Source organism: the organism of the source record quoted next, unplaced genomic scaffold (genome assembly GCF_019419815.1).
Source record: "Pyrus x bretschneideri cultivar Hongxiangsu unplaced genomic scaffold, Pyrus_bretschneideri_v1 Contig15, whole genome shotgun sequence".
Taxonomy (NCBI): Eukaryota; Viridiplantae; Streptophyta; class Magnoliopsida; order Rosales; family Rosaceae; genus Pyrus; species Pyrus x bretschneideri.
In genome coordinates, this window is record NW_025999446.1 from 3,806,492 (window position 1) to 3,833,047 (window position 26,556).

Sequence of the window (26,556 nt, forward strand, 5' to 3'; positions counted from 1 at the left end):
TCCTAAATATAATATCGATTGTTTTCAAAATTGAAATATGTTGATGTAGGTCAACAAATACTATTTTTAGGAAAATGATTACTATTCAAGTTTTACCATTTCAATTCAATAGAAACATGTTAGGCATTTTCCAAGATTAGGACATCTAAGATTTGATTGGTTTGACTTGAACATCCATATGCTCTAGGTTCTAGTTAGTAATTATAAACATATTTTAAAAAGGACCAACTAGGGTTGGGCACGGGTCAGGCCGGACCGGGTAGAGGGATTTTGAGTTTTGGAACCGAACTTAACCCATTTCAAACGGGCAGATTTGGGGCAGGTCCACAGGTCCAACTTTATTTTTTATTTTTTTAGCACGGCAGCACTGCAACAGCACATGAGCTATTTCACTACGTCCCCGGTGAGTGGCGCCTCAACCCCTCCACGATCACGACTTTTAGATACGGCAGCTTATGTAGGACCTCATCTCGCACCTTCTATTTCGTTTCTCCCATAACCCCTTTAATCTCTGCAAACAACTTCTCCTGAACTTGTGGGTACTTGACTACGTTGGCTATGATCCACTGCTGTGTAGTGGAAGTTATGTCGGTGTCGGCGTTCAGAAATTCTGAGCAGAGGCTGACCATTTCTCCCTCCGAAAGCTTCAGCTTTTCGTTGCCGTCAGGAAGCTCGAGGTTCAGCAGCGTATCAGTATACGACAACACAAATTCATTGTCTTTGTTGTCGTTTTTGTTGCCCTGTTTTGCTCTGTTTTGTCGTGCTCGAATCAGAGGGAATTTAATTCAACATAAGTTTTAAACTCAGTTGATTCAAATTCAATTCAGTAAAATATTTCAAATTGGAACATAACAGAGGTCAAGGTTCAAGAATCCAACAAAATCCCTAAATCTAGAAAACTCTAATTTAATTTTCAGTTCTAAATCCCTAAAATGTAATACCTTAAAATTGAAGAGGACTATGAGCAGAGTCGTGCGCTGCAAATATGGGCTTAAGTCAAATATAGGAGATGACTAATTCATCGTTTCGAATTGTTCGACTTCGTCGGTTGTCCCTTTGAGTTCGTCAAAGAGAGAGAGAGAGAGACTAATTTCCAGATAGTGAGTCAGGAGGAGAGATCGAGGTCTAATGATGATGGCAACGGACGGAGCGAGGAAGACATGAGAGAATTAGAAGGAGAGATCGAGGTCTCATGATGATGGTGGCAGCGTATAGAGCTGGGATAGGATGGTGGGAGCGAGTTTGGAAGAGAGATCGAGGAGTCGGGATGAGAGAACTGAGAGGAGTCTGGAAGAGAGAATAAGCCTAGCTTTGACAAAACCAACAGGCAAATAAGAAGAGATCGAGGTATATTATTCCATGCTAGAAACGGGGCCGGGCCGGGGGCTCATTCCTTCATATTTTAATATCCGCCCTACCCCGTTTTGTGTATAGAAATTTTGGACCCGCCCTTTACCCTCCCTGAACTTGAATTACCCGCCCCAACCCGCTATTTCTATACCTGTTTGCCCATCCCTAGGACCAACTAGTAGTTTCGTCACGGTACTCTACTTTTTAAGGGTGAATAGGTTCACAAAGGCATTTCAGCCTTCTCTAATCACCACCTTGTATTTCACTAATATTAAGAATCGAATCTGAATGTACTATGTGGAACACGGATATGAAAGAACCAAATATTAGATTGGTACTATTTGCTCACATTATTTGATTTAATATATGCTCGTAAAGATTGGTACTATTTGCTCACGTTATTTGATTTAATATATGCTCGTAAACAAAAATAATATGTGGAAATCACTTATCTATTTCTAAATCAATTTCTGCTTCCATGTCGACCTTTACAAAAGTCTTAAGCATTGTAAATTATTTTTAGAAACATATCAATAGCTATACAATTATTAAAAACTCCCACAAATTCAAAGTATTGACTTTTTTTGTTTTAGGAAGACTTGAAGCATTAAAAAATGTGGAGCAACATTTCATCTTTAAAACATGCGTATTGCTAACTCTTTACATAAAGTCTTGGCCAAGACTGTAAAAAATTAGTCTAAACAACTTGAGTTTGCATCAACTTCGATTTGTGTTTGGTTATCGAAGTTCAGACTGTGAAAAAGTACATGCTGAATTCAGTTTGATCAATTACAAAATAGTTCACATTTAAAAATTATTATGCTCAACTCGTAATGAGGTTTGGCTTATCCTTTCAGTTTGCAGGTTTATTGGTGATAATTTTCAGTTTTGTGGTGCAAATCTGATGTTGTATATTGTCAGATGTTTCTGGTTTTCGAGCAACTGCAGTGCGGCAAGTGATTCCTCACCAAGGCTTTTAGGAGGGCATTTGTTTCACCTTCTTAAATGGGACTGGACTAGCTAGGATTATTATCCCATGTTTAGTATGCTTGGGGACTAACTTAAATGAGACTAACCCGGACTCGTGTAGACTCCGGGCCTCGTTAGATCGTCTAAATTAGTCCGACGTTGAACCATGGGATTGCTAAGAATGCCTTACTCACAACGCTGTCTCCTTCATCGTTCCTCTCCCTCTTTCTGTCTCTCCCTCTCCCTCTTTCTCTGCTCTTGCGCGCTCTCTCCACTGCTCTCGTTCTCTCACTAATGCTTGCGTCATTTCCCTCTCTTCTCACCCCGAACCCAGATCACGTCCTCTCCCTTTCTCTCCTCGTCCTGCTCGATGTCGAGTCGATTTGCATGACCTAACCCAGATCACGTCCTCTCCCGCTCTCTCCTCGTCCTACTCGAATCAAAATGTCATTGTTGGGTATACAAGGAATGCAGCTGCGATTTCGATTTTGATTGAAATTGAATTTTTGATTGTTTGTGTTTTGGGAGCTTTATCAATTCAAATGGAGGAGAAAGATGTGGTTGCAAGTAGTGGAATTTGGACGGAAAGCTTTATCAATTGAAATGGAGGAAAAGCTGTGATTGGAATCTATGGAGTTTGGACAGAAAAAAGGAGAGGGAAGAGAGGTTTCAAGAGTGTTGTATAACAGGAAAAAGAAATAGAAAAAGAAAAAAAGAATTTATTTTATTATTTTTATTATCCTATTTCTTAGTTCGATACTGCACCAAACGCTTCACTAAGTTCTGCTTAGTCTAGTCTAAGGCAGTTCAGCTTAGTCCCTGAAGCTAGTCCAGTCCGAGATAGTCCGGTGCAACAAACGCCCCCTTAAGGTTTTCTTTATTAGCCACCTTTGGGCCTTTACTGTTTGAACCCTTGTGGAGGATTTGTTCTTGGGTTGAAACCGTTTCATGTTTATTACCTTTATGTACTATTTTATAATTTGCTACTGGGAAGAATCTTTACTCATATTGTTTGCATAAGTGACATATTTTTTCTGTAATGCAATATGTCTGTTTGGATTTTAATTTATAAATTTTCTCTACCTTTTGAACCCCACCCCCCCCCTCCAAAAAAAAAAAATCGTAAAACTCATGAAGAGTTTAAAATTACATAGAACAAATTTATCATTATGTACTTCTCAATCTACTAAAACAATGACATGTATTGAAAAAGAAAAAGCTTACATATATTATTATTTTATTGAAACTTAACGCCACAATAGCAGTAACACACGTTATATAAATTCTTCTCCTACTCATAACCAAATAAAGAGCGATGCTAAAGAGACTATTTATTTAAATTATTTTTCGTAAACCATATGAGGTAGTTGTTAATAAATAAATTATAACTTAATTATTAATTATTTAATTATTTTATATTAACGACACATCATATAATTTACAAATATAAAATTTGATTTACGTAAACAAAAGTCACAGTTCACAAGTCATACAAAAACACATAACCAAACAGTAGAAACTTTATTAAACTCCAAGGTCCCCCTCCTCCTACATTCACCCGTTCCCCTCTTCTGGTCTGGTCAACCTTCTCCTTTGTTTTTTATTCCCATCACGAGAAAGTATAATGAAGTCAGTTTCTAGTTGTCCCACACTCACATTTCCTCCCTCCCCCACTCCGGGACCCACCACTCCCCACCCCTCAATACATATCTTCAACCCCATCTCAGCCGTCCGATCGAAATCGCACTTTGACTCTCCCTCCCTCGCCCTTATATTTTCCCCACTCCCCCATCACCACCCAACCTCCACCCAAAATCTCAAATACGGGAATGTCCTCTTGAGAGACCTCCCCAACCTCGCCGGCCGGAGATTCTCGAAACCCTTACAATGACGGTGGAGCTGATGAACTTCCCGAAGATGGAGGATCAGAAGGCCATCCAGGAAGCCGCATCGCAAGGATTGCAGAGCATGGAGCACCTGATCCGGTTCCTCTCCCACCAGCAGCAACACCCAAACAACCAATCGGCCCGCCTGGACTGTACGGACATCACCGATCACACCGTCTCCAAGTTCAAAAAGGTCATCTCCCTCCTCAATCGGACCGGCCATGCCCGGTTCCGACGCGGTCCGGCTCAACCGGTTCAGCCCGTCCACTTCTCTTCTTCTCACCCCCCACCTTCACAAACACTGAGCTTAGCTCCGGCTCTAAATCTTTCTCCGACTCTAAATCTTACTCCGACTCCGGCGCCGGTTCCGGTAACTGCTCCTGCGGTTGTTCAGCAGGCTTCGATCGAGTCGAGTTTCGGCCAATCGCAGCCGCACAGCATGACGCTCGACTTCACGAGGCCTAATGCCTTCGCCTCGAACCCAAAGAGCGCGGAGATTGAATTCGCAAAGGATAACTTCAGCGTCTCGTCAGGCTCGTCGTTCATGTCGTCGGCGATCACCGGAGATGGCAGCGTTTCGAACGGGAAGCTGGGATCGTCGATCTTCTTGGCTCCCGCTCCGGCCGTGTCCGGCGCGAAGCCTCCTCTCTCAACGGCGCCGTTTAAAAAGAGGTGTCACGAGCACGACCACTCCGACGACACGTCGTGCAAGTTTTCCGCCTCAGGATCTGCTTCCGGTTCCGGCAAGTGCCATTGCTCCAAGAGAAGGTAAGCGTTATTCATTATCCGCGCATTTTAGTTTAAACTTCCTCTCCCCAGCTAAAATACGCACCTCGTATCCGAGGAAACGAGTTGACTCGGGCGATTCAACTCGGTTTTACTTGATGGACCCGATCGTTGTCGGGTCAACGGGTTAGGTTGCTGGGCCATTAATGGTTGTAGCACCCTTTGACGCTGACACGATAAGATGCGCCTGGCGTATATTAGAAATTCAACCTTGGAATAGTAATAAGTTTCGTTTTTCTCCGCGCGTGGGGAAAGACTTTTTTTATTATTTAATTTTGACCGACGACTAAAACTAAAATAAATAACTAATTATTGTTTTTATTTTTTTGTAATTCAGGAAAAATCGGGTGAAGAAAACGATTCGCGTGCCGGCGATTAGTTCAAAAATCGCCGATATTCCACCGGACGAGTACTCCTGGAGAAAGTACGGTCAGAAGCCGATCAAGGGCTCGCCTTACCCAAGGTACTGAATTTAAACATCAGCCGTTGATTTGTCATGAAATGAAAAGTGTGAGGGTGTATGATATGATCGGACGATGAGAATTGAACCTGATGTTAGATGGTTTTTGTTTGTCAGGGGATATTACAAGTGCAGTACGGTGAGGGGGTGCCCGGCGAGGAAGCACGTGGAGCGGGCTCCGGATGATCCGGCGATGCTGATCGTAACGTACGAAGGGGAGCACCGTCACGCGCCGGAGAGCGTGGGGTTGGTGTTTGAGTCAACGTGAGTGAAAGTGGGTAGAAAGAGAAGGAAAGTGGGTAGAAAGAGGGGATTTGTCACTGCAGTTGAGAGGAAGGTGGTGGAACTGGAATGGATGTAACTACTTTTTATTTATATATATATATATATATATATAAATCGTGTAGTTTAATCAAATGGATAATGGGAAAATATTGAGGGCGGAATCAATCTGTCCTAGCGGTGTTTAATTTAATTAATTATACTTATTTCCAAATTATTTAGTTATTTTTATTTTATTGCATTTGGTGGGAATATTATTTATCTCATCTTAATTTGTGATTAGTTTACGGGTTACGAAAGTCAAAAAAAATAGATCCGTGATCAGGGAGGGAATCATGATGACTTAATCGAATGGGGGACAGTTGGTGGAATATTAAGACTAAAGCTATGTGTATTAAAATTGTGTTGGAAGTCAAAAGCTCCCCTACCGTCCAATGAAATTATATAATTGTGTGGGTGTTAGGCACGAAGGCACTAAAATTTGGGATCATATTGAAGTATGATCTATTCCTTGATGTTCCACCGTTCGAAATCATCGTTTTCTTTTCTTTAATTGAGTTAGGATACATTGACAACTACACTGTCATATAGTGTTATTAGTGTAAGTATAATGGATCAGTTTTTGCGCTTCTGACGACTTGTCTGGTCAGTTTAATTTGAGCAATTTTATGTTAGTTGTTTAGAGTTGAACACAAAATTTTAACATTTCAAGTCATACTTGGAAAAGTCATTAAACTCAGCTAGGAGGCAATGACTTTTCCTTGTGAAAAGTGGTAAAGTGGTTTGGTTCGGTTCGATTTCATTAATTTCTCTTTGGGAAATATCAACCTAAACCATTTAATTGTTGTGATTGGTTGAAATTTTTTTTTAATTGGCGTTTTATTCAATATTTGTCTACCCTGTCTATTTTCGTTGATGATGGTTCAGCAAAAGTTGAAACTTGTTAATGAAGCTGGGCTATACTCATGCTGGAAAATGAGCTGGACCACAGTGCTATACCAAATGGATGAAGATTAAGAAATATCTTGGGCGTATGGACTTAATCTAAATTAACTTGAAATGTATCTTCTCACAATAGTGCATAAGGAAAGTTTGTAACGAAGGTTAAAAGGTGCGAATAACTTTGAAAATTGCAAGTGGTGGGTTGCCCATGACAAATAGGCATTCATCCTCGACCGGTCGACCCACTATGTCTCAGATTTAAACATTACCTCCCTCTATGTGGTGTAGATTAGATAATAATAATAATAACGCTTGTAGTGAAAATAAAAAAAACTTAAAAATTAGTGCGAAATGTTGAAAAATAAAACATGAAACAGAGAGAGATGAGATAAAGTGGAAAAGAAATCAGAGTATTTAACTATTTATTCTTCTCATTACATATATCCCTAAAGTGAGCATCTACATAATAAATACTATTTACAACATTTTCCCTTGGATGTCACCAATCAATGATACTTGTCTCGATAAAGTTTTGCTTGGAAAACCCAGTGGGACAAAACCTAACCAAAGGAGGAAAAAAAAAAAAAAAATCTGGCACCACAATAGTGAAACATTGATATGATGTTGCTAGGAAAAACTTAGTGGGATAAAAACCTAGTCAAAGGAAAAAGAGCACATTGTGCTTTTGTCCATTGTAGGCTTGTAGCGCATTGTCAAAAACTCCCTCTTATGCATAACTATGCTAGATTAGTGACTCACCCTAATTATAGTAAGTCTTGATTTGACTAGTTATCATTGTTAAGTTACGAACTAATGTGACTTCAATCTTCAATAAATTTAACTTGAGTAGAACTTGATCCTAGAAAGTGCGGAAATTTACTGAGAGTTGACAATAGCTTTTTGTATTTAAATGTACAAGCTGAAAAAGAGTACTTTACTAAATTTCATGCGAATATAATCCATGTATACAAAATAGCTTCATAGGGGCTTCCAATAGTACTATAGTTCTGTAAACTTTTTCAAAAGTATGTTAACAATATAACTTTGGTTCGAAGGTAACAAGAGTACTCATTGAGGCAGTTTATACCAAATTTATCTAGAATACAATGTATTGGTATCGAGTACCTACTTTGAGCTTTATGCTCTTAAATGAAAATCTTTGAAGAAGAATTTCATGGCATTCTTAATTCATTAAGAAATTACTTTGACAGATACACAAACTTAAAATCTCAAGTAGTATGCAGTCTCCACATGCCACAAGTCTCATGTTTAACATAACTATACTTACAGAAATGCAATTGCCCCTACTTACAGAAATGCAATTGCCGCTACAATAGGAGACTATGTTTCTACAACCCAAAAAAAAAAAAAAAAAAAAAAAACCTTATGCCATACAGTGATTTTAATTCACTTCATTAAATACACCCAAGGATGCTTTTGGGGTTTAAACTATAGGTGTACTTATTTCATATGTTTCATTGCCTCTCAAAAATGGAATTTGCCTTTTTTTCAATTTGGTGCTTTTATAATTTGTCGACTTAATTGGAAAACATGACCTAATAGTCTTTGATGATATGAATAGTGATAGGAGCATATTCATGCGACTTAATTAGCTTGTTCTCGTGCATTTTATGTTGTGTTTACTTATCTATTTTAGTGTTTAAGGCCACTTTTGTGTATTTTCAGATTATAAGGCCAAAGTGTGCAAGAAGATGCAAATTGGAGCCTTTTGGAGCGAAAGAGGAAAGAATGAGTTGAAGACGTGAAGAAACGACGAATTCCAACTCCAACGATGAATTCTTACCAAAACGAGGAATCCTACTCAAACAAGGTTTCCTATTTTAGGAAAGTTAACCCTAAGTTTCCCGTTTTGGTAACCTTTCCTAATCTTAAACGTCCGTATTTTCTAGCCACTTTGAAGTCCTTGTAGGCGCTTTAGGACACAAAACGAAGGCCCTAGGGCCCTTAACATCCTTTGCCGTGGACTTTAGCCCAATTCTTTTCCCTTGCCGTGCAAGGGGGGGCATTTAGGCCCAAATCCATGCTTCTAAACCCTAGCCCTCTAACCTTGCACCCATTCTATCCTAATTTCCATTCAAGCCGTGACCCCTCCCCCATTTATCATTCACCCTAATAAACTAAAAAATCATCCTAACCGCAAATGCCATTCATTCCATTTTTAATCAGCACCATATCATTTTCTTTATTCTATCATCATACACACTCATCATCCCATCAACATAATAGTCCCTAATTTATTCATCCATAGGTAGCCACCATATTCATTTCAGCCGTGGCCTCCCATTAGCCACATAACCCTAATATTCTAAAAACCATCCGCATTCACTTTTTGTTCCCATTCCATTATTTTTCAGCCACCATCTACCATTTTCTTTATTCCCCATTCATTCTTAAAACTGGTGGATCTTTCTCTCCAATTATTTATTCACAAAGTGCCGTAGCCACCATAAGCTAACATCCCATTATCCATTTCATCCGTGCATTGCCATTAGGGCTAATAAACTAATAAATCATTCAGCCATACATATATTCCATTCTCTTCATAATTCCAAGGATAATCCGTGCAAAAACCATTATTGCCGTGTATTATCTCCCAATTTCTCCCATTGCCGCAGCCATTCCTCCAACCTTTCACACCATTCCACACCATCCTCCATCACTCCACCACCTTGCTGCACCACCTTATCACCATAGATCCATCCCTAAACCAGAAAATCAACCAAAAACACAAGAAAACCAATCTGCCGCAGAAGGAGAAGAGGAAAGAGGAGCTTCGACGCGCACCAATTCACGTGGATTCGTTGGGCGTTCTAGGTGTAATCAATCCTTTGTGCTTTATGTTTAAATTCATTTGTAATTCTCTTTTTGTGAACATGAGAGGCTAAATCCCCCTAGTTAGCTAGGGGGTGATTCGAAACCATGGTTATACTTGCAATATGAATTGATTACTTTTGGTTGGGATTTCATGAATGTTGGATTCAATTCATTTAACTGTTTGATTGATAACTTGTTTGTGTATGTTTATTAAGAGTGCACGCTTAATGTTCATGCATAAATTTGACGCTAGAATATAAGTGAGTTTCACCTAATAGTTATGAACTTATATTCACAAGTAGTGGATGTTGCTTATAAACAATCGCGTTAATTGAATTCCTGGCAAGAGTATCATGCTTTTCATAGTTACAAATGCCTTGTCGATGCTTATAATTTCCAAAGAACGTAATGATTCTAACTTGTATCTTTATCATGCTGTTCATATAGAGAACTTGTTAGGAATAATTTGTTTGCGATGCATATTCATCCAATTCAATGATTCTAGGGAAATTTGAAGGTTAATTTAAGCGGACCTAATTAACTTGGAGTGTCGAGTTCCATAATTCATCGAAAGACCAACTGAAAATCAAAATGTATGCAAGTGTAACATGTGTGGAGAAGAACCTTCTAGCTAGCATTCATCCATATTTTCATCACATTCATTTTTACATTCTGCCTTTAAATTACAATTTGTTTTGTTTCCAAGTTTCCATTTTTAGTTTAAAGTCGTCCAAATCCAATCCCCCTTTACCTTAGTGTCTAATTTAGTTAGAAAGTGTCTTAGTTTGTGTTTATAAGTGTTTTGTATTCTTTGAGTCTTTTGATTTGTTTTAGTAATTTTTATTGTTTAGTTTTACATTCTTTGAGTCTAGTTTAGTGTTTTTAACGTTTGTTTTACGTTTTTGAGTCAGTTTCCAAGTGATTTTGCAATCCCTCCTAATCCCCGGTTAAGAACGATCCCTACTTACATACTTACTACAATTGACGAAAAGAGGGTTTAATTTGTACGCGTATAATTCTCGCATCAAATAGCTACTATAAAATTAAATTCATCATCAATTCATGATCCAACATTTCTTGTTTGTATGTGCATGCTTAATTTATAAGTATCTTTATTGCTTAGATATCAGTGCGTTGAGCTTCCATTGTCACTTATAGGACAAACATCTCGATATTAATTACTTAGAGAATTGTATCATAACCTTTTTTGGAGAGTTATTTAAATTGCGCTTGAACTATATAAATCTCCACTTCGGGGAAGTTCAAAATTTAGAACCTATCTATATGTCTATCATGCTTCTGGCATGCAACAAATTATTTACATCAATTATGAAACAAGAGAGGATGTATCAACACTAATTCACGAAGTTATAGAAAATTGTCATTTCTCTCCTAATGGTAAAATTGTCTCATCAAAGTGACAGTATGCAACATTGCGGTAAATATGAACCCAACTAAAAACAAACCGAATTGAATCCCAATTGTGATGGATGAACCATCTTTGTAACATAATTTCTTGTTGGTTATAAAATTAACCTCAACCAAGATGATCATGATGATGCATGTGATCAAGATACAGGTCTCAAGCAGAAATAAGCAATGAATAAAATTACTAAAAATTTTGGTAAGCCATGAGAGTGTGTGCTCAAAACTAATCTCAAGTGACATGAAATAATCTCAAAATTTAGGAATTTTGCTTATAATAACAAGCGAATAATATAACGACCATCTTGTAATACATCTAGTCATTGGTCAAACAATCCATGACTAGATGTTGATAAAACTCACTAATATGTTGTTAAATTCTCAAGAGAAGTACGGGGATCCAAGGTCAATTTTGACTTAGATGGTATGAGGACTAATTTTCCGTGTGAGTAATCCTTGCAAGGACATGCACATGCACTATGTTAAGGCCTCAAAATACGTCCAGACGAATTTGTAATAACCATATACTCAATGCCATGCATATAAATAAATTAAGCCGCCAAAAATTAGTTTGGTTTTTATGCAGAAATCGAGAGACATCAGGCCCTCAACTATTCAGAATAAAAGAACTCCATGTTCTGATTCAATAAGAAACTTTTGGTTCTGATTTAATTAATTTTCATTTCAAATATGCAATTTCACTCCTAATCACGAGACAACATAGTTTCTTATCATTGTCGAGGGAAAAAAAACCTCAAGGTAGGTTGATCCACGATGTCCGACATATTCATATTCCTATTGAAGTTATGGATGCAATTAGTTACAAGCTCTATCAACTGCATGCCACCCACCCATCATTGAGTTTAGAAATAAGGATTCAATGGATTGAAGTCCGGTATTATACGATGAGAGTTAAAAGGACTACATGTCCTTATTCTCTTATAAAAACTCATTATTGGTGCAGTCGTACTAATTTAGTTAGGAATGTGATTGTATGAATCCTTATGAGATTTTATACTGTCTTTTTAAATTGTGTCTTATTTGTAATGTATTACTTGAAGAGCAAGAATTCTCCTTTCTTTACTACTATAAATAAAGGCACAATGGAGTGAGATAACATACACCTCATAATTCATAAATTATCTCTTCTTTGTCTTGCCACCCTACCCTCTCTCTCCTTTTATAATTCTTCAGTTAAATAGGCCTAGAACATGTTATCAGCATGCTCTTACTGTCGTTAACGAACTGAAGGTTTGTGGAGGAGGTTCGTTTGGAACTAGCACTCAAAGGCTTTCTTTTGTTTCCATCAAATCAAGTTTTTCTAAAACATGGAATTGATATTTTAAAAGCCCCTGATAGCATGAAAACATTCACTATGATGCATGAACCTCCAAATTATTTATATTTTATCACAAATGGTCCCTGAAATTGACCCTCACCATCAAGATGATCCATGAAATTGAAAATCAATCAATGTAGTCCCTGAAAATAGGTGTCGCAAATAATGTGATCATTCCGTCACAATTCTGTTAAAAAATCTGTTAAGTGCTGATGTGACATATAAATGGGCCCCATAAGTCATTTTTTCTTATAAATGGTCATTGAAATTGACCCATGACATCAAAATGGTCCCTGAAATTGACTCACAACATCAAAATGGTCCTTGAAAATTGAAAATTGATCAATGTAGTCCCGCAAGTAAGTGTCTCAAATCAATGTAGTCATTCCATCACAATTTTATCAAAAATTCTATTATGTGTTGATGTGATACATAAATTGGTCTCACAAGTCTAATTAAATTATAAAAAAAAAATTACAATTAGGCTTAAATTAATTTAATAGTTAATAAAAAAATTGTCAACCCAAAAACCCAGTCCTGCAATCATCTCCGATCTAGTACACATTTCTATGCCTTATTCGCTCTTTATTCTCGAAACAAAATCTCAATACACCCATCTTTACACATTTCGACACACTTCACCGAATTGAACCTGGATTGAGATCACCTTTGGTGACGGCTTGACCCATTGGCAACGACTTCTAGGACATCATTGTTACCATTTAGACGATCAACATCCTCACAACCTTAATCTTGGAGAGCTTGTTCAGCGTTTCCCTGGTGGTTTGGTGATGCAAAGAATGATGAAGTTTGCCTTGAGATAATGAGGTTATAACCAAGGTTTGAAAACTATTTCAACACCCCCTCTTAGGCCTTGGTTAAGCCTTGTGCCTTTGAGAATTTATGGAAGGGATCTCTTTTCGGAGTAGGCCCTACTATAAGAAAAAAAAAATTCCATTGTGCAAAAAGGTATTTAGACTACTTTTTTAAATTAATTATTTAACCCACATCAGTACATAACAAATTCTTTTACAGAATTGTGGTGGAATGATCATATTGCTTTGCGACACCTATTTTCAAGCAGTACATTGATTGATTTTTAATTTCAAGTACCATATTGATGATGTGGGTCAATTTCAGAGACCATCTTGATGGTGTGGGTCTATTGTAGGGACCATTTGTGATAAAAAACCGTAAATCTTGTGGGCCCCATATGTGCCACATTAGCACTTAATGAAAATTTTAATAAAATTATGACAGAATGATGACGTTAATTTGCGACATCTAGTTTCAAGGACTTTGATTGATTTTTAATTCCAGGAATCATCTTAATGGTGATGGTCAATTTCAATGACAATTTGTGATAAAAACCCTATTCAAAATATATAGCTTGTCCATGCACAAGCAATTAATATGTTCATATTTTGAATATGCAAATTGTGTTATATTTTGGTATATGTTGAATTGTGTGAGTCAAAGAAAAACAAGAAAATAGAAGCAACAACTAGGGTTTTGAAAACCCTAACCGAAAAAAATAAAAATAAAAAGTAAAAAACGTGGCTCAGCTACGGCATGAAGCCGCTCCTTGAGCCGAGCCGAGCCTGCAGCTCTGGCTCCGGCCTTAAAACGACACCGTTTGGTGTCTGGATCTGCAGCTCCAGGTTTTGGGCTTACCACGCTCACTGAGCCCAAGTCAAGTTTTTCTTTGGGCTTCTTCTCACTGCCAGGCCTGCAGACTATTTCTGAAAAAACATTATACAACAAACAACGAAAAGCTTTAAGATGCTGAGCTTTCTCAGATATTTGCAGCAAACAAAGACCGCAATCAGTTGCCAATATCTTGGATTCAACCGCCAGATTTTAGTTGGCCCAATAACATTCAGTAACGAGTTGTGACTAATATACATTTAGTTACAATAAACTTTCACGTTGTGACTAAATCGCCACTTTCTTGGTAGTGACTCCTTCAAGGAGGTGCCAGCGATCAATGTAGCGCAAGAGATCAGAAGCTCGAGGAGTGTTCGAGTTTGATGTTCGGAATTGGGATTGCTTGTTCCGCTGAATCTGACCGAAAGGATATCAGTGGTGTTGCATCTGAATTGCACTCCATTCGGGACAACCTTTCTGCATAAAAAGCTTTCTATATACGTTCTGCATGTTCTTGTTGCTGCTATACAAAGTGAGGAAATTTGTAAGTAAAAAGTAATCACCAATGTGATGTTGGTCTGTTGGTTTTTGAACAGATGTACTGCATCAAACCATGATTTGCAGCAAATTGCAATCTGATAAAAATTTCTAACAAATATGCATCAAAATCAAGCATTAGAACTCAATGCCTCGTTGAGTTGTCGACTTTTGCAGGAGATCCACAATCCCACAAGGATCACAACCGTTTCTGATACAGCAGGAGTTACATTTTGGTATCTTTGTAAAGGTTTGTAGTTGGGTGTCAATAGAAGAATTCATAAGGTACATTTCAATCAGGAGAAATTCTTATGTCCGCTGTCTAGACCACTTCAACCATACAGCCTAGACACAAAAAATCACACATGCTCCACCTCTAATTTTCACCCTCCCCCAAAAAAAGAAACCCACTATGTGATTCTACCCTCCTCTCTCTTTGTCGTAGTCCGGGTTTCGGATAGAAGAATTTCTTTCTCTTACGGGTGTTCAGATCAATTAAGTGTCGAAGTTAATACTTAATATCCATTGGAAATCACTCTACTTAGATTTTGGGATGTTACTGTATCGTTTTAATTTATGATGCAAAATCATGTGTTTTAATATTATATTATTAGTTTGAAACGTCACGGTGTCATTCAGAGTGTAAGAAAGTGTTTCTCATTTCAACATGACTACAGAATGTGGAAGAAAGTGGGGTCAGAACTCTGTTGCCAGCTAGCTATTCATATGGGGTCTACCTGGTTGTGCATATATAGGGTGTATTTTCATACTAGCTTAGTAATTTTAATACTTTAAATTGCAGCAAATCTTATTAACTGAGAAATAATGTAGTCTTTGCTGGTTTTGACTTTTGTTGCACAAGCAAGAAAAAGCATAAAAATGAGACGGTGCAATTATATGGTTTAGTAAGTTGGCCAGCTAACACATCTGAAATTTCATTAGCAACTTGGCAAGCATAAAATGGAGGGTACAATTCCTTTTATATTCTGTTATTTTTTGCACTTACTAAAAGAGCGTTAAAGTTATTATACGTTTTCAGATGAGAAGATAACAATATTTATAGGTGAGCAATACAATTCACATGCATTAAATTAATTAATCACGTCTTGTTAAGAAAAACAATCAAACGAGAATCATTACACAAATAAATCTTGCATGACTTTGTGATTAAGTAGGCATATTCTAACAATCGTAGTGAACAAATTTTCATGTACTAAGAAATTAAAAAAAGTTGATAAAAAGTAGAATATTCTTCATGTCTTTCACCGTGGTGCACTTTTCTTAGGTTCTCTAATTTATTAATTTATATTTACCATTTATGCGGTGTGGAGGTTGGGTTAAAAGTAACCATCCAACATTAAAACTTATTCAAAAATGGTCATTTGAAAGTTTCAAAGAGTGGCTTTCCCAAAAAAAAAAGTTTCAAAGATTGTGACTACATGAAAAAACAACACATAACTTGCACCAAAAGAAAAAGAAAAATAAAAGAAGAAAACAATACAAAAGAATAGTAGTCATATTTAGGGAAAGTTTGGACAAATTTCCCAATTTTCAACTTCTCTTACCCACCCATATCAAACTAATTTATTCATTTTATTATTACATTTATTTATTTTTAATTTTATAAAAATACTATCAGACACTGCTTGGTCACATACATGTAAGAAATTATTTTCCTTTACATTAAATTTTAGTCTCACACGCTGTGGTGGAAGGAATTATACATGACGTATGGTGTTTTGCTCAATGCCTCGAATCAGTGAAATTCTTGTTTGTGCTCAGAGATGGAAATCGTGTTGTTGATGCCGTTGCATCTCTTTTTCAGGAACATGGTGGTTGTTTGGAATGATATTGTATTGGTTCAAAATTTATGTTTAATATTCTAGCTGCGGATGTATAGACATTTCAATTATAATCTAATAAAATCTACTCTTTGACCAAAAAAAAATAAAATTGTCTCACACATAAACCAAAGTAAAAATTCAAAAATACAAAATACAAGACGAACTTATTAATATTTTTTTGAACAAACGGTGTTATTCACAACTAACTTATTAAGATTACAAAAAAAAAAATTTCAAACACGTGTTATACTGCAATTTATCTTAATCGAGTATTTTCCATGGCATCATATTTCATAATTTCTTCATGCCCTACCCAACCCGCCAACTTCCTAATAAATCAAAATTGAATGATTTCTTAGATCATATTGATTTTTAGCTTTTGGAAGAGTTGACGCAGTTGGATTCAATTTACGAGTGCAAGGTGAGTTTTCAACGTTCATAGAGTGGAGTGGAAGAAAATAGGAGGAGCCGGAAAGTTAAAGACTTTAGGCAAACCAAAAAACTATACAAAAACAAAAAACAAAAATTGGAGTTTTTGCAGAGGAGAGAGAGAAGGGTTTCCCGTTTCGCCTTACTGTCATGCACTTTGTCACCACTCTCGTCGGACATTGCGATTTACAGAACGCTGCAAAAAGTGGTCTCTCTCTCTCTCTGTCACTACATTCCTGATTAGGGTTTCTCTGAGACCCGGGTTCAGAATCCGATTCGACTCGTCCGTGTGAACTGGATCTCTCGCCGACTTCAAGTGAGTAAACCTTCTTATTCGTTCCTTGTATTTCTTAACCCTCAAGAAAATCTGGGTTTGCTTTGCTTTTGCTTTTGCTTTTGTGGGTTCAGTGAGATTTCTATGTTCTTTCTTAGCTTCTGGGTTCCGATTGGTGAGGATGAGATTTTTCGATAATTTCTAGAGAAATTGAGAAAATTTCACTTTATCAAAGGAATATAAGAAAAGCCCAATTTTTGTTTTTTTTTTTTTTTTGAATTTTGAATTTTTGCATTTAGCTGCTTAAAGTTCTTATATTCCTTGGGCTCCCACTTTGTGTGAGACGTGTAGTTTTGCAGCTTTTGATTTTTGGGGTTTTTTTTGTTGTTTGATATTAGGATTTGAATGGCGCATTCCGTGAATGATAATAGCATTGAGAGTTTGATATCTGCAAGCAAGGCATTGAGGCTAAGCTTACAGAAATCACAGGGCCTAGGGTCGGCTCTGGAGAAAGCCGGAAACCGATTTGAAGAGATTAACCACAGATTACCCTCTCTTGAGGCTGCAGTTCGACCCATTCGTGCAGACAAGGAAGCCCTTGCTGCCGTTGGTGGTCATATTAACCGCGCTGTTGGCCCTGCTGCAGCTGTGCTTAAAGTTTTTGATGCTGTTCATGGACTCGAGAAGAGTCTACTGTCAGATCCGCGTAGTGATCTGCCTGGTTACTTATCAGTATTGAAACGTCTGCAAGAGGCTCTGAGATTTCTGGGTGACAATTGTGGATTGGCAATTCAGTGGTTGGAGGATATAGTAGAGTACTTGGAGGATAATGCAGTTGCTGATGAGCGGTACCTTTCAAACCTGAAGAAATCATTGAAAAGTCTCCGAGAATTGCAGAGTGAGAAGGAAAAGGCCAACCTTGATGGAGGGCTTTTGGAGGCTGCGTTGGAAAAATTAGAAAATGAGTTCAGGAGGCTCCTCACAGAAAATAGCGTGCCACTTCCAATGTCGTCACCATCTTCTCTAGGAGAACAAGCTTGCATTGCGCCATCACCGTTACCTGTTCTGGTAATTCATAAGCTGCAAGCTATAATTGCAAGACTGATTGCTAATAATAGACTAGAGAGATGTAAATCTATTTATGTTGAAGTTCGAAGTTCGAATGTAAGGGCAAGTTTACAAGCTCTCAATTTGGATTACCTTGAGATATCAATTGCAGAGTTTAATGATGTGCAGAGCATAGAGGGATACATATCGAAGTGGGGAAAGCATTTGGAGTTTGCAGTGAAACACTTGTTTGAGGCAGAGTATAAGTTGTGTAATGATGTTTTTGAGAGGATTGGATTGGATGTGTGGATGGGTTGCTTTGCAAAGATAGCTGCTCAGGCTGGTATTCTTGCATTCCTACAATTTGGGAAGACTGTTACAGAGAGCAAAAAAGATCCAATAAAGCTTTTGAAGTTGTTGGATATATTTGCTTCTTTAAACAAATTGAGACTGGACTTCAACCGGCTTTTTGGTGGACCAGCGTGTATTGAAATCCAAAACCTGACAAGGGATCTCATTAAGAGTGTTATTGATGGAGCAGCTGAAATTTTCTGGGAGCTTCTTCTTCAGGTGCAATTGCAAAAGCAGAACCCGCCTCCTCAAGATGGGAGTGTTCCGAAATTAGTCAGTTTTATTACGGATTATTGTAATAAACTGCTCGGGGATGATTATAAGCCAATCTTAACTCAGGTTCTCATCATTTATCGAAGTTGGAAGCATGAGAAGTTTCAAGAAGGGCTCCTTATTAATGAGGTTTTGGAAATTGTCAAAGCCATTGAGCTAAATTTGGAGGCGTGGATAAAGGCTTATGAGGATACCAGCTTGGCCAACCTTTTTGCAATGAACAACCATTGGCATTTGTACAAGCACCTGAAGGGAACTAAGCTGGGGTTTCTGCTGGGGGATGCTTGGCTACGAGAACATGAACAGTACAAGGATTATTATTCCACAGTTTTCTTGAGAGAGAGCTGGGGGAAACTTCCGGGTCATCTAAGTCGAGAAGGTCTGATTCTGTTCTCAGGTGGTCGTGCCACTGCCCGTGATCTTGTCAAGAAGAGGCTAAAAACCTTCAATGAAGCGTTTGATGACATGTATAAGAAGCAATCGAGTTGGGTAGTGGCAGATAAAGATCTACGGGAGAAGACGTGCCACCTCATTGTGCAGGCTGTTGTGCCTGTTTACAGAAGTTATATGCAGAATTATGGGCCCTTGGTCGAGCAAGATGCAAGTTCAAGCAAGTATGCAAAGTATTCTGTGCAGACCTTGGAGAAAATGCTCATGTCTCTATTTCAGCCAAAGCCTGTTAGATATGGCAGTTTCAAAGGTAGGCAAATGAGCGGAAAATTCGATGGAGTAGCAGATCTTCGCCGTACTACCTCTGCGATTGTGTGATTATGGAACTATGTGCGTTGTTGAATCACATGGCAGGACTATCCGCTCCTCTACACGATTGGCTTTTCATCTTGTATATAACCGACATTCTCAGGAGCCTGGAACTGAATACTGATGTCCCATTGCCTGAGATTCCAAGATGTAGAATCCCTGTAACACATCTGAATGTTTTGAAGAGTTGAACACTGTTTCCGTTGCCCCGCGAGTTCTAGGCCATGGGGTCTCAGATTCCATGCACGGTGATGAACAAATATACAGCCCAGTTGGATCCTGGCGTAGATAATATATTCAGGTATACCTATCCATTTTTCTTTCATCGCAGACTGATTGATTAAGTTATATTAGGTAAGGCAGCCAGAGAAACCTTATAGCTTTGCTAGATTCCGTGTACAATTCTTTGGTATAAAGTGCATCAAAGAGGTCTACCTAGGATTGAATCGATTTGTAAGAACATGGGAAAGCTTATAACTTTTCGACCTTCATGAGATGCTTGTTTTTGTGCTATGAAACGGCATTGTTGAGAACTTCAAAAATGTATAACAGTCATGTGCCATTGGAATACTGTTGAGAATGACGTGCCTACTCGTTTTGATGGACCTGTGTACTTTAGTTTTAAGTAATTTGTTGATGGCGCTTCTCTTTTCGTTTCACTTTTCGGCCTTGATTCGAACTTTTCTGCTTTGATTCCAAACTTTTCTGCTTATGCTCGTTATATCTGTTCGTTCTTCTTAGACGTGCTCGGCAAGACATGAATTGGTGTGTCAAGAGGCTCATTTTTGTATAAAGAAAACCGGCGGCACCAGTATGATGGCATCTTTCTTGTTTCATTCCAGTTAATCAAATGTTGTTTATTGGGCCGCCTATGATGTAACACTTAAACATAATTTAAATAGAAGGCTTAATTGTAGTAAATAGCTCTGAACTTCTACGAGTTACATTTTGCACCTCAACTCAATTGCTCAATGACACTTAGTTTCGCATAGTAGGTTCTCCCGTCAACTCTGTTAATTTTTCCGTCAAATATGAGAGCAAGTAGTAATATTACGGGTTGGAGGACTATGAGAGCTATTAATCCAGTTGAGGGACCGTTTCTATAATTAAGTCTAATTGTAAAGAACAAGAAAGTGTTTTGGGCTTTGTTACAAGAACACTCGAATCTCCGGCCGTGTAAGTTGGTGTTGCTCACTTGCAAATCACAACCTGATACACATGACTTTTCAATGGATTTTTGTTCTCCTAGTTGATATTCTTCCTATTTTTCTCTAATCTCTTGTCAACATAACTAGTCTTTGAAATCACTCAACAAAAAAGAAGCGTAAAAAAGTATTAACAGATAAGTTTTAAACAACTCTTACTTTAAACCGATATTAGTGACGTTAACCACATAAGTTTTCTTGTTCACTTTCTTTAATCCCGCCTGCACCTATAAACAATTGAAGGTCTCCCCTAAATTCAGATTTACCAACTTGAGAAAGTTGCAGTGTGAATGCTTAAGCAACTTCTCATTAACTATAAACTACAATTATCCCCATAAATTGGAAACCCTAACTTCCCAAGTCTCTATCTTCCTACCCAAATCCTCTCAAATTTTCTCAATAATTTGAATTTTTGTGGTTAACATGACAGATATATAGTAGTTGCTTTCTCCCACTTTTCCCTAACGTGACAGCAAGATTCCTTATAGCGACCAGTTTACAGCCACATTTGGATTCAATTAAGGATTAAGTCAATGTCAGCCCCACGGGGAGGAGGATGTTTTCCAATGTGTTGCCGGAAATACGGCTCGGTACCTCAAATATACTGGGCTGTGTTTCTGGTACATTGAAATTTTCTCCATAGGTTGGAGGTCCTAAGCCACTTTGATATTTTGTGATTGTGAACTTACCTAGGGTGTGTAACATGGGAATTTTTTTTCAATCTGTAAAATTTAGCAAGTTAGTAAAATGTGGATTGCATTTTTAGGTAGCATGAAATAACACGTCTGGTGAAAAGAAAAAAGTTGATATATACCACCGACATGATGAGTTACTGTCACTTGTAGCACTCTTTATCATCGTTTATACTCCAACAGATTCGGAAATGAAGCGTAAATACCACATATATCTTGCTAAAGTCGAAGTACAAAACACTCTACACCTCCGTTTCTTACCTGGAGGTGCAAAGGGGAAGCTAAACCCAAGCTTCTGCCATTAGAGATATTCTTGAAACAACATGTTATGTTTTTCAAGTGCGATATTGACCTAATTGTCAGGGTATGAGGGTTTTGATAGAAAGGTAAGTGACACATCAACAACACATGATGATTAAAAAACAACCAAGTAATCCTCTATCATTTTGTCAAAGTTAGGTTGGAGCATTCAACGGTCGGAGATGAAGGAGGAAAAATACATGATCATGATGGATGAAGATGATGATGATGAGGACCACAACAATAACGATAAGAGTTGCGATTAATGATTAGAGGAGAAGGGTGAGAATTGAGATATCTTTGTGCTTTGTTTCACTCAACTGGATCATGCTTCATTCGAACAATACTCTTTCATTTTTCAAATATCTAGAAAATATGACGAATTTAAAATCCTAGTTGATATCCTTCCTATTTTTATCTAATCTCTTGTCAAATACCTAATCACTGAAATCATTCGACAATAAAAAAGCGTAAAAAAGTATTAACAAATAAGTTTTAAACAACGTCTTACGTTAAACCGATATTAGTGACGTTAACCACAAAAGTTTTCTTGTTCACTTTCTTTAATCCGGCCTGCACCTATAAACAATTGAAGGTCTCCCCTAAATTCAGATTTACCAACTTGAGAAAGTTGCAGTGTGAATGCTTAAGCAACTTCTCATTAACTATAAACTACAATTATCACCATAAATTGGAAACCCTATCTTCCCACGTCTCTATCTTCTTACCAAATCCTCTCAATTTTTCTCAATAATTTGAATTTTTGTGGTTAACACGACAGATATATAGCAGTTGTTTTCTTCCACTTTTCCCTAACGTGACAGCAAGATTCCTTATAGCGACTAGTTTACAGCCACATTTGGATCATAAGGACTAAGTCAATGTCAACCTCATGGGGAGGAGGATATTTTTATATGTGCGGCTGGAAATACGGTTTGGTACCTCAAATATATTGGGCCGTGTTTCTAGTACGCTGAAATTTTTTCCATAGGGTGGAGGCCCTAAGCCACTTTAATATTTTGTGATTGTGAACTTACTTAGGTCATCTCCAACCGAAGGGTTCAGAGGGTCGAAAATAGCCTGAAAACCGTTTCCAACTGAGAGCTAGGCCAGAGAGCTCGTGAGCCCCATGAAATCTGAAAGGGTTAAAGGGCCAAAGGGCTGGCAGCTAGGGTTGGCCAGAAATTCAAAAAATCATGTTGGATATAACTGACATGAATGCATTTATATTTAATATAAATACATTCTTGTCGGTTATAACTGACAGGAATGCTTAAACAAAAATTTAAATCCAACAGCTAGCTGACTAGCCGTTGCATTCAATTTTATTTTATTTTTTTGTTTTTTTGGGCCAAATTTTTTTTTTATTTTTAAATTCTTAAAAATTCTAATTTTTTTTCCCTATAAATACCTAAACCATTCATTAAATTTAAGTTCTATTTTTTTTTTTTGGTTTTTTGGGAGATACCGTTGTAGTTTTTAAATATAAGTTGTAGTTTTTAAATTTAAGTTGTTGGATTTGAATTTAAGTTGTTGTAGTTTTTAAATTTAAATAATAAATTATGTTTGGCCCTCGATTGGAGACAGTTTTTTGTTAACCTCGCCATTCCTAAGGAACGCATGACACAGAGTATCGGTCTGTTGTTGAAAGTTATCCATCAACCAAATATGTCAAACTTGAGGCACAATCATGACATGGATTTCTTATGCTTCAAATAGAATGTGACTATTAAGGCAGAATGAGGATTACATAACCATGCCAAAGGACATCAATAAACGGAAGCCGTGACATCCAAATGATATCAAGGCCGACACACAAAAAGGATAGGAGAAGATCCTAAGTATACTTTGAACAAATCACACTCTGATATCAAATTGACACGCCCCGACCCTGATATCCCCATATACCAGGATATGCACGTGCTGACCAACACTTGAGGGTGACAAAGCCATTTTAAAACATGCTTACAAATAAAATATGCAATTAGAAAGAAATTTGCCAATGCGAAACGGGTTCAGAGCATACAACTAATCAAGAATAATGTGAAAGAATTATTATAAAAAGGTATGAACAAAGGAATGGGTCCTACATAGAGAAAACTCGTAGATACCGATGTGGGAGTGCCTTGACGCCGGGATCGTACGCCTCGATTCTAAATCCTGAAGGGGGCGCAAAATAAAGGGTGAGTGGACCAAAGTTTATAATAATAATACTAATAATAAGAAAACCATTTTCTTTCTGAACATACTAACCCCCTATTTTGAAAACTCATATAGTACTACATAGTAGATTTTCTGAAAACTCTAGCATGCCATGAAAAATATTCATAAAACATGTACGTGTAAGCCAATGCTCAGTAATGGTAATATAGTCGCCTGAAGGCAAATCCATAAAACATCCGTAAATCACATCAATGATGTACTCAACTAGGGGTATCGTAATCGTTTGAAGGCATAACCATCACTAAAGGTGAAGCTGTATGACACTGGGTTACGCCAGTGAAGAAATATGGTAAGTCTCATGACCCGAAGGTGAAGCTTTATGACTCTAGGTTACGGTAGAGAAGAAACATATACATGACACACCGACACTAGCCATGGCTAGTTAAGTTGTCCGACACTAGTTTCGCCAGTGAAGCTGGGAGTATGTCATAAATATCCTCAACTGTGTCCTACGGCCATATCTACATACTCGTGTTGTGTGTATCTGCAGTATGATAACATCCTAGATAAGCACAGAAAACGTATCTCAAAAACTTGTATCAAATCACCGGAGCTCAAAAACTCAAAGCCTCACCTCATAAATCCATAATAACTCATATTCGTAAATCTGTAGTATTTCATAAATGAAAATCCAATAATTGATGAGGTTTCGTAAAACATAATTCAATAAATCATAACTAATGCATAAAACGTAAAATTATGAAATCATGCTTTTTGTGAATGCAAGTCTAATATTTTATAAAAACATGCAATTTAAAAAGGGTCCACTCACAAATATTCAGCTACCAGGGAGCCGCTCGAACTAAGGAGGACGAGATCACTTCCAACTGACGTACCTAAACACAAATAGAGACCATTTAATAAAACTCTACTAAAAGGATTGAAATTGGGAAAACAGGCACCAGATTCAGATTCGGGACATCGAAAAACCTAAAAAGGGATCTTGGGTTCCCCCATGCGCCGCCATGGTGCGGCGGCCCAGGTCACCATTCGCCACCCCACACGCTGATATGGGTCACCTGAAAAGTCGTTGGCACCGTCATCCACGAAGGCGAAGCATAGTGCCTCCGGTGGAGGCTCGTGCACTCCACGTGCCTTCTCCATGAAACCTGCAAATTTTGCAGGTGGAATGGACAAATTTCATAGCTCATTTCAAGTTCAATTCTCAACCAATTTTAGTGATTTAAGAACCTAAATGAAGTTAAGAATGTAAGGAATCAGTACATACCTATTGGAGGACGTGACATAGCCAGAGTTGGCCAGAAAAGATGTCTGAATGTGGCCAAATGGTCATGGTTCTGAAATACAGAAAATGCACAGTGCTCCCTCCCGAGGGTTTCCCTATGCTCTGAAGTGATTAACACCTAACACTATCCTAATCAAACACTAACACACGTTCTAGGGGTTATAGGAAGGCTTACCTTGGCCGGGGACGACAGAAACTCACTAGAGAAGGGTTGCACAATGCAGAGAAGAGAGGAGCTTGGAGGAGGGGTTCCTTATTCAATCATGGGTTCGTGGGTCTCGCAAAGGTCTTGAAGGGGGTGAAGGGGTGCTTTTGTGGTTATTGAGTGGTTGAGGGATCGGGGAGAGAGTGTGACAAAGAAATGAGAGGGGGAGAGAGTGATGAGGAAGATAGTTCGAGAGAGTTCACCAGTGAAAGAAAGAAGAGAAAAGAGAGGGAAGAAAGAGGTAGAGAAAGAATTGGGGGACCAAAAAACAGGGGTGGGCCCTACTGGCTCCCTAACCAATGTGAGAAAGGACGAAAAGAGAAAATATCTCGTGGGACATAAAATTACCATAATGCCCCTATGTTTTGAATTCCATAAAATCCACATTCTAACTCCAAATTCAATTCCACTTGCGTTCATGCGTTCGTAACAACGTGTACTATAAGGATACGCCAAGAAAAAGAACCTTAAGTGACGTGACACAGCGGTCAACAAAAGTCAATGTTTTTACCTCGAAGGTCATTTGCGTAAATTCACGCTTTAAAATTATAAAACCGAAATATTTGGGGATGGGTCGTTACAATAAGAGTTGCCATTAGTGATTAGAGCAAAAGGGTGACAAGTAAGACATCTTTGTGCTTGTTTCACTCAACTGGGTCATGCTTTATTCAAACAATACACTTTCTTTCAAATATCAAGAAATATGACGAATTTAAGAGACAATGAAATTTACATTTTTTTTATTTACCTTTTCCAATCAGTAAAACTGCAAAAGTACCATGGTAAATAGTGCTTTGACTCATAGCTCATAGTTTTGTGTTTTAAAATAGGGAGTTTTAACGAAATACTCCCGGTACTGTTCACTTTTAACGAAAATGACATTTTAACTCTAAAGAGTCGCTCTTGGTACTATTCACTTACAACACATTTTTGTCATTTTGATTAAATCTCAAAGTTCTCAAGCCTTTTTTCATTAGTTTTCCTTTTAAAATATTGATTTTTTAGCTAAAATGGTTGCTGAGATTATTATAACTCCTCATTTTGGTGTTTAAGATTTAAAATCGATATGTATAGTCTATTATATTGTACACTGTTAATCATTTTGGTTATTTTGTGAAAAATGTTTGTTAAATTGAAGAAACCACCAGTTCAAGTGAAGGGGTTTTGATTTGACAAAAATATTCTCAATTTAACATAAATTTTCATAGAATGACCAAAATGATTGACAGTGGACAATCTAAAGGACCACA

At 37.7% G+C, this 26,556-nt stretch overlaps 2 protein-coding genes across 2 annotated transcripts; both read left to right on the plus strand.

Moving 5' to 3' along the window:
* The first annotated feature begins 4,149 nt into the window (after window positions 1–4,149).
* Window positions 4,150–5,926, plus strand: LOC103944586 (probable WRKY transcription factor 17). The gene is made up of 3 exons (XM_009355066.3): window positions 4,150–4,973; window positions 5,329–5,454; window positions 5,569–5,926. Exons 1-3 carry the CDS (start codon window positions 4,207–4,209, stop codon window positions 5,717–5,719), a joined length of 1,044 nt encoding a protein of 347 aa, XP_009353341.2. The 5' UTR covers window positions 4,150–4,206; the 3' UTR covers window positions 5,720–5,926.
* Window positions 5,927–16,659: 10,733 nt separating this feature from the next.
* On the plus strand, window positions 16,660–20,036 carry LOC103944560 (exocyst complex component EXO70A1-like). Its single transcript, XM_009355031.3, has 2 exons — window positions 16,660–17,047; window positions 17,404–20,036. The coding sequence occupies exon 2, from the start codon at window positions 17,411–17,413 to the stop codon at window positions 19,442–19,444; it is 2,034 nt and encodes a 677-aa protein (XP_009353306.1). The 5' UTR covers window positions 16,660–17,047; window positions 17,404–17,410; the 3' UTR covers window positions 19,445–20,036.
* The last annotated feature ends 6,520 nt before the right edge of the window (window positions 20,037–26,556 follow it).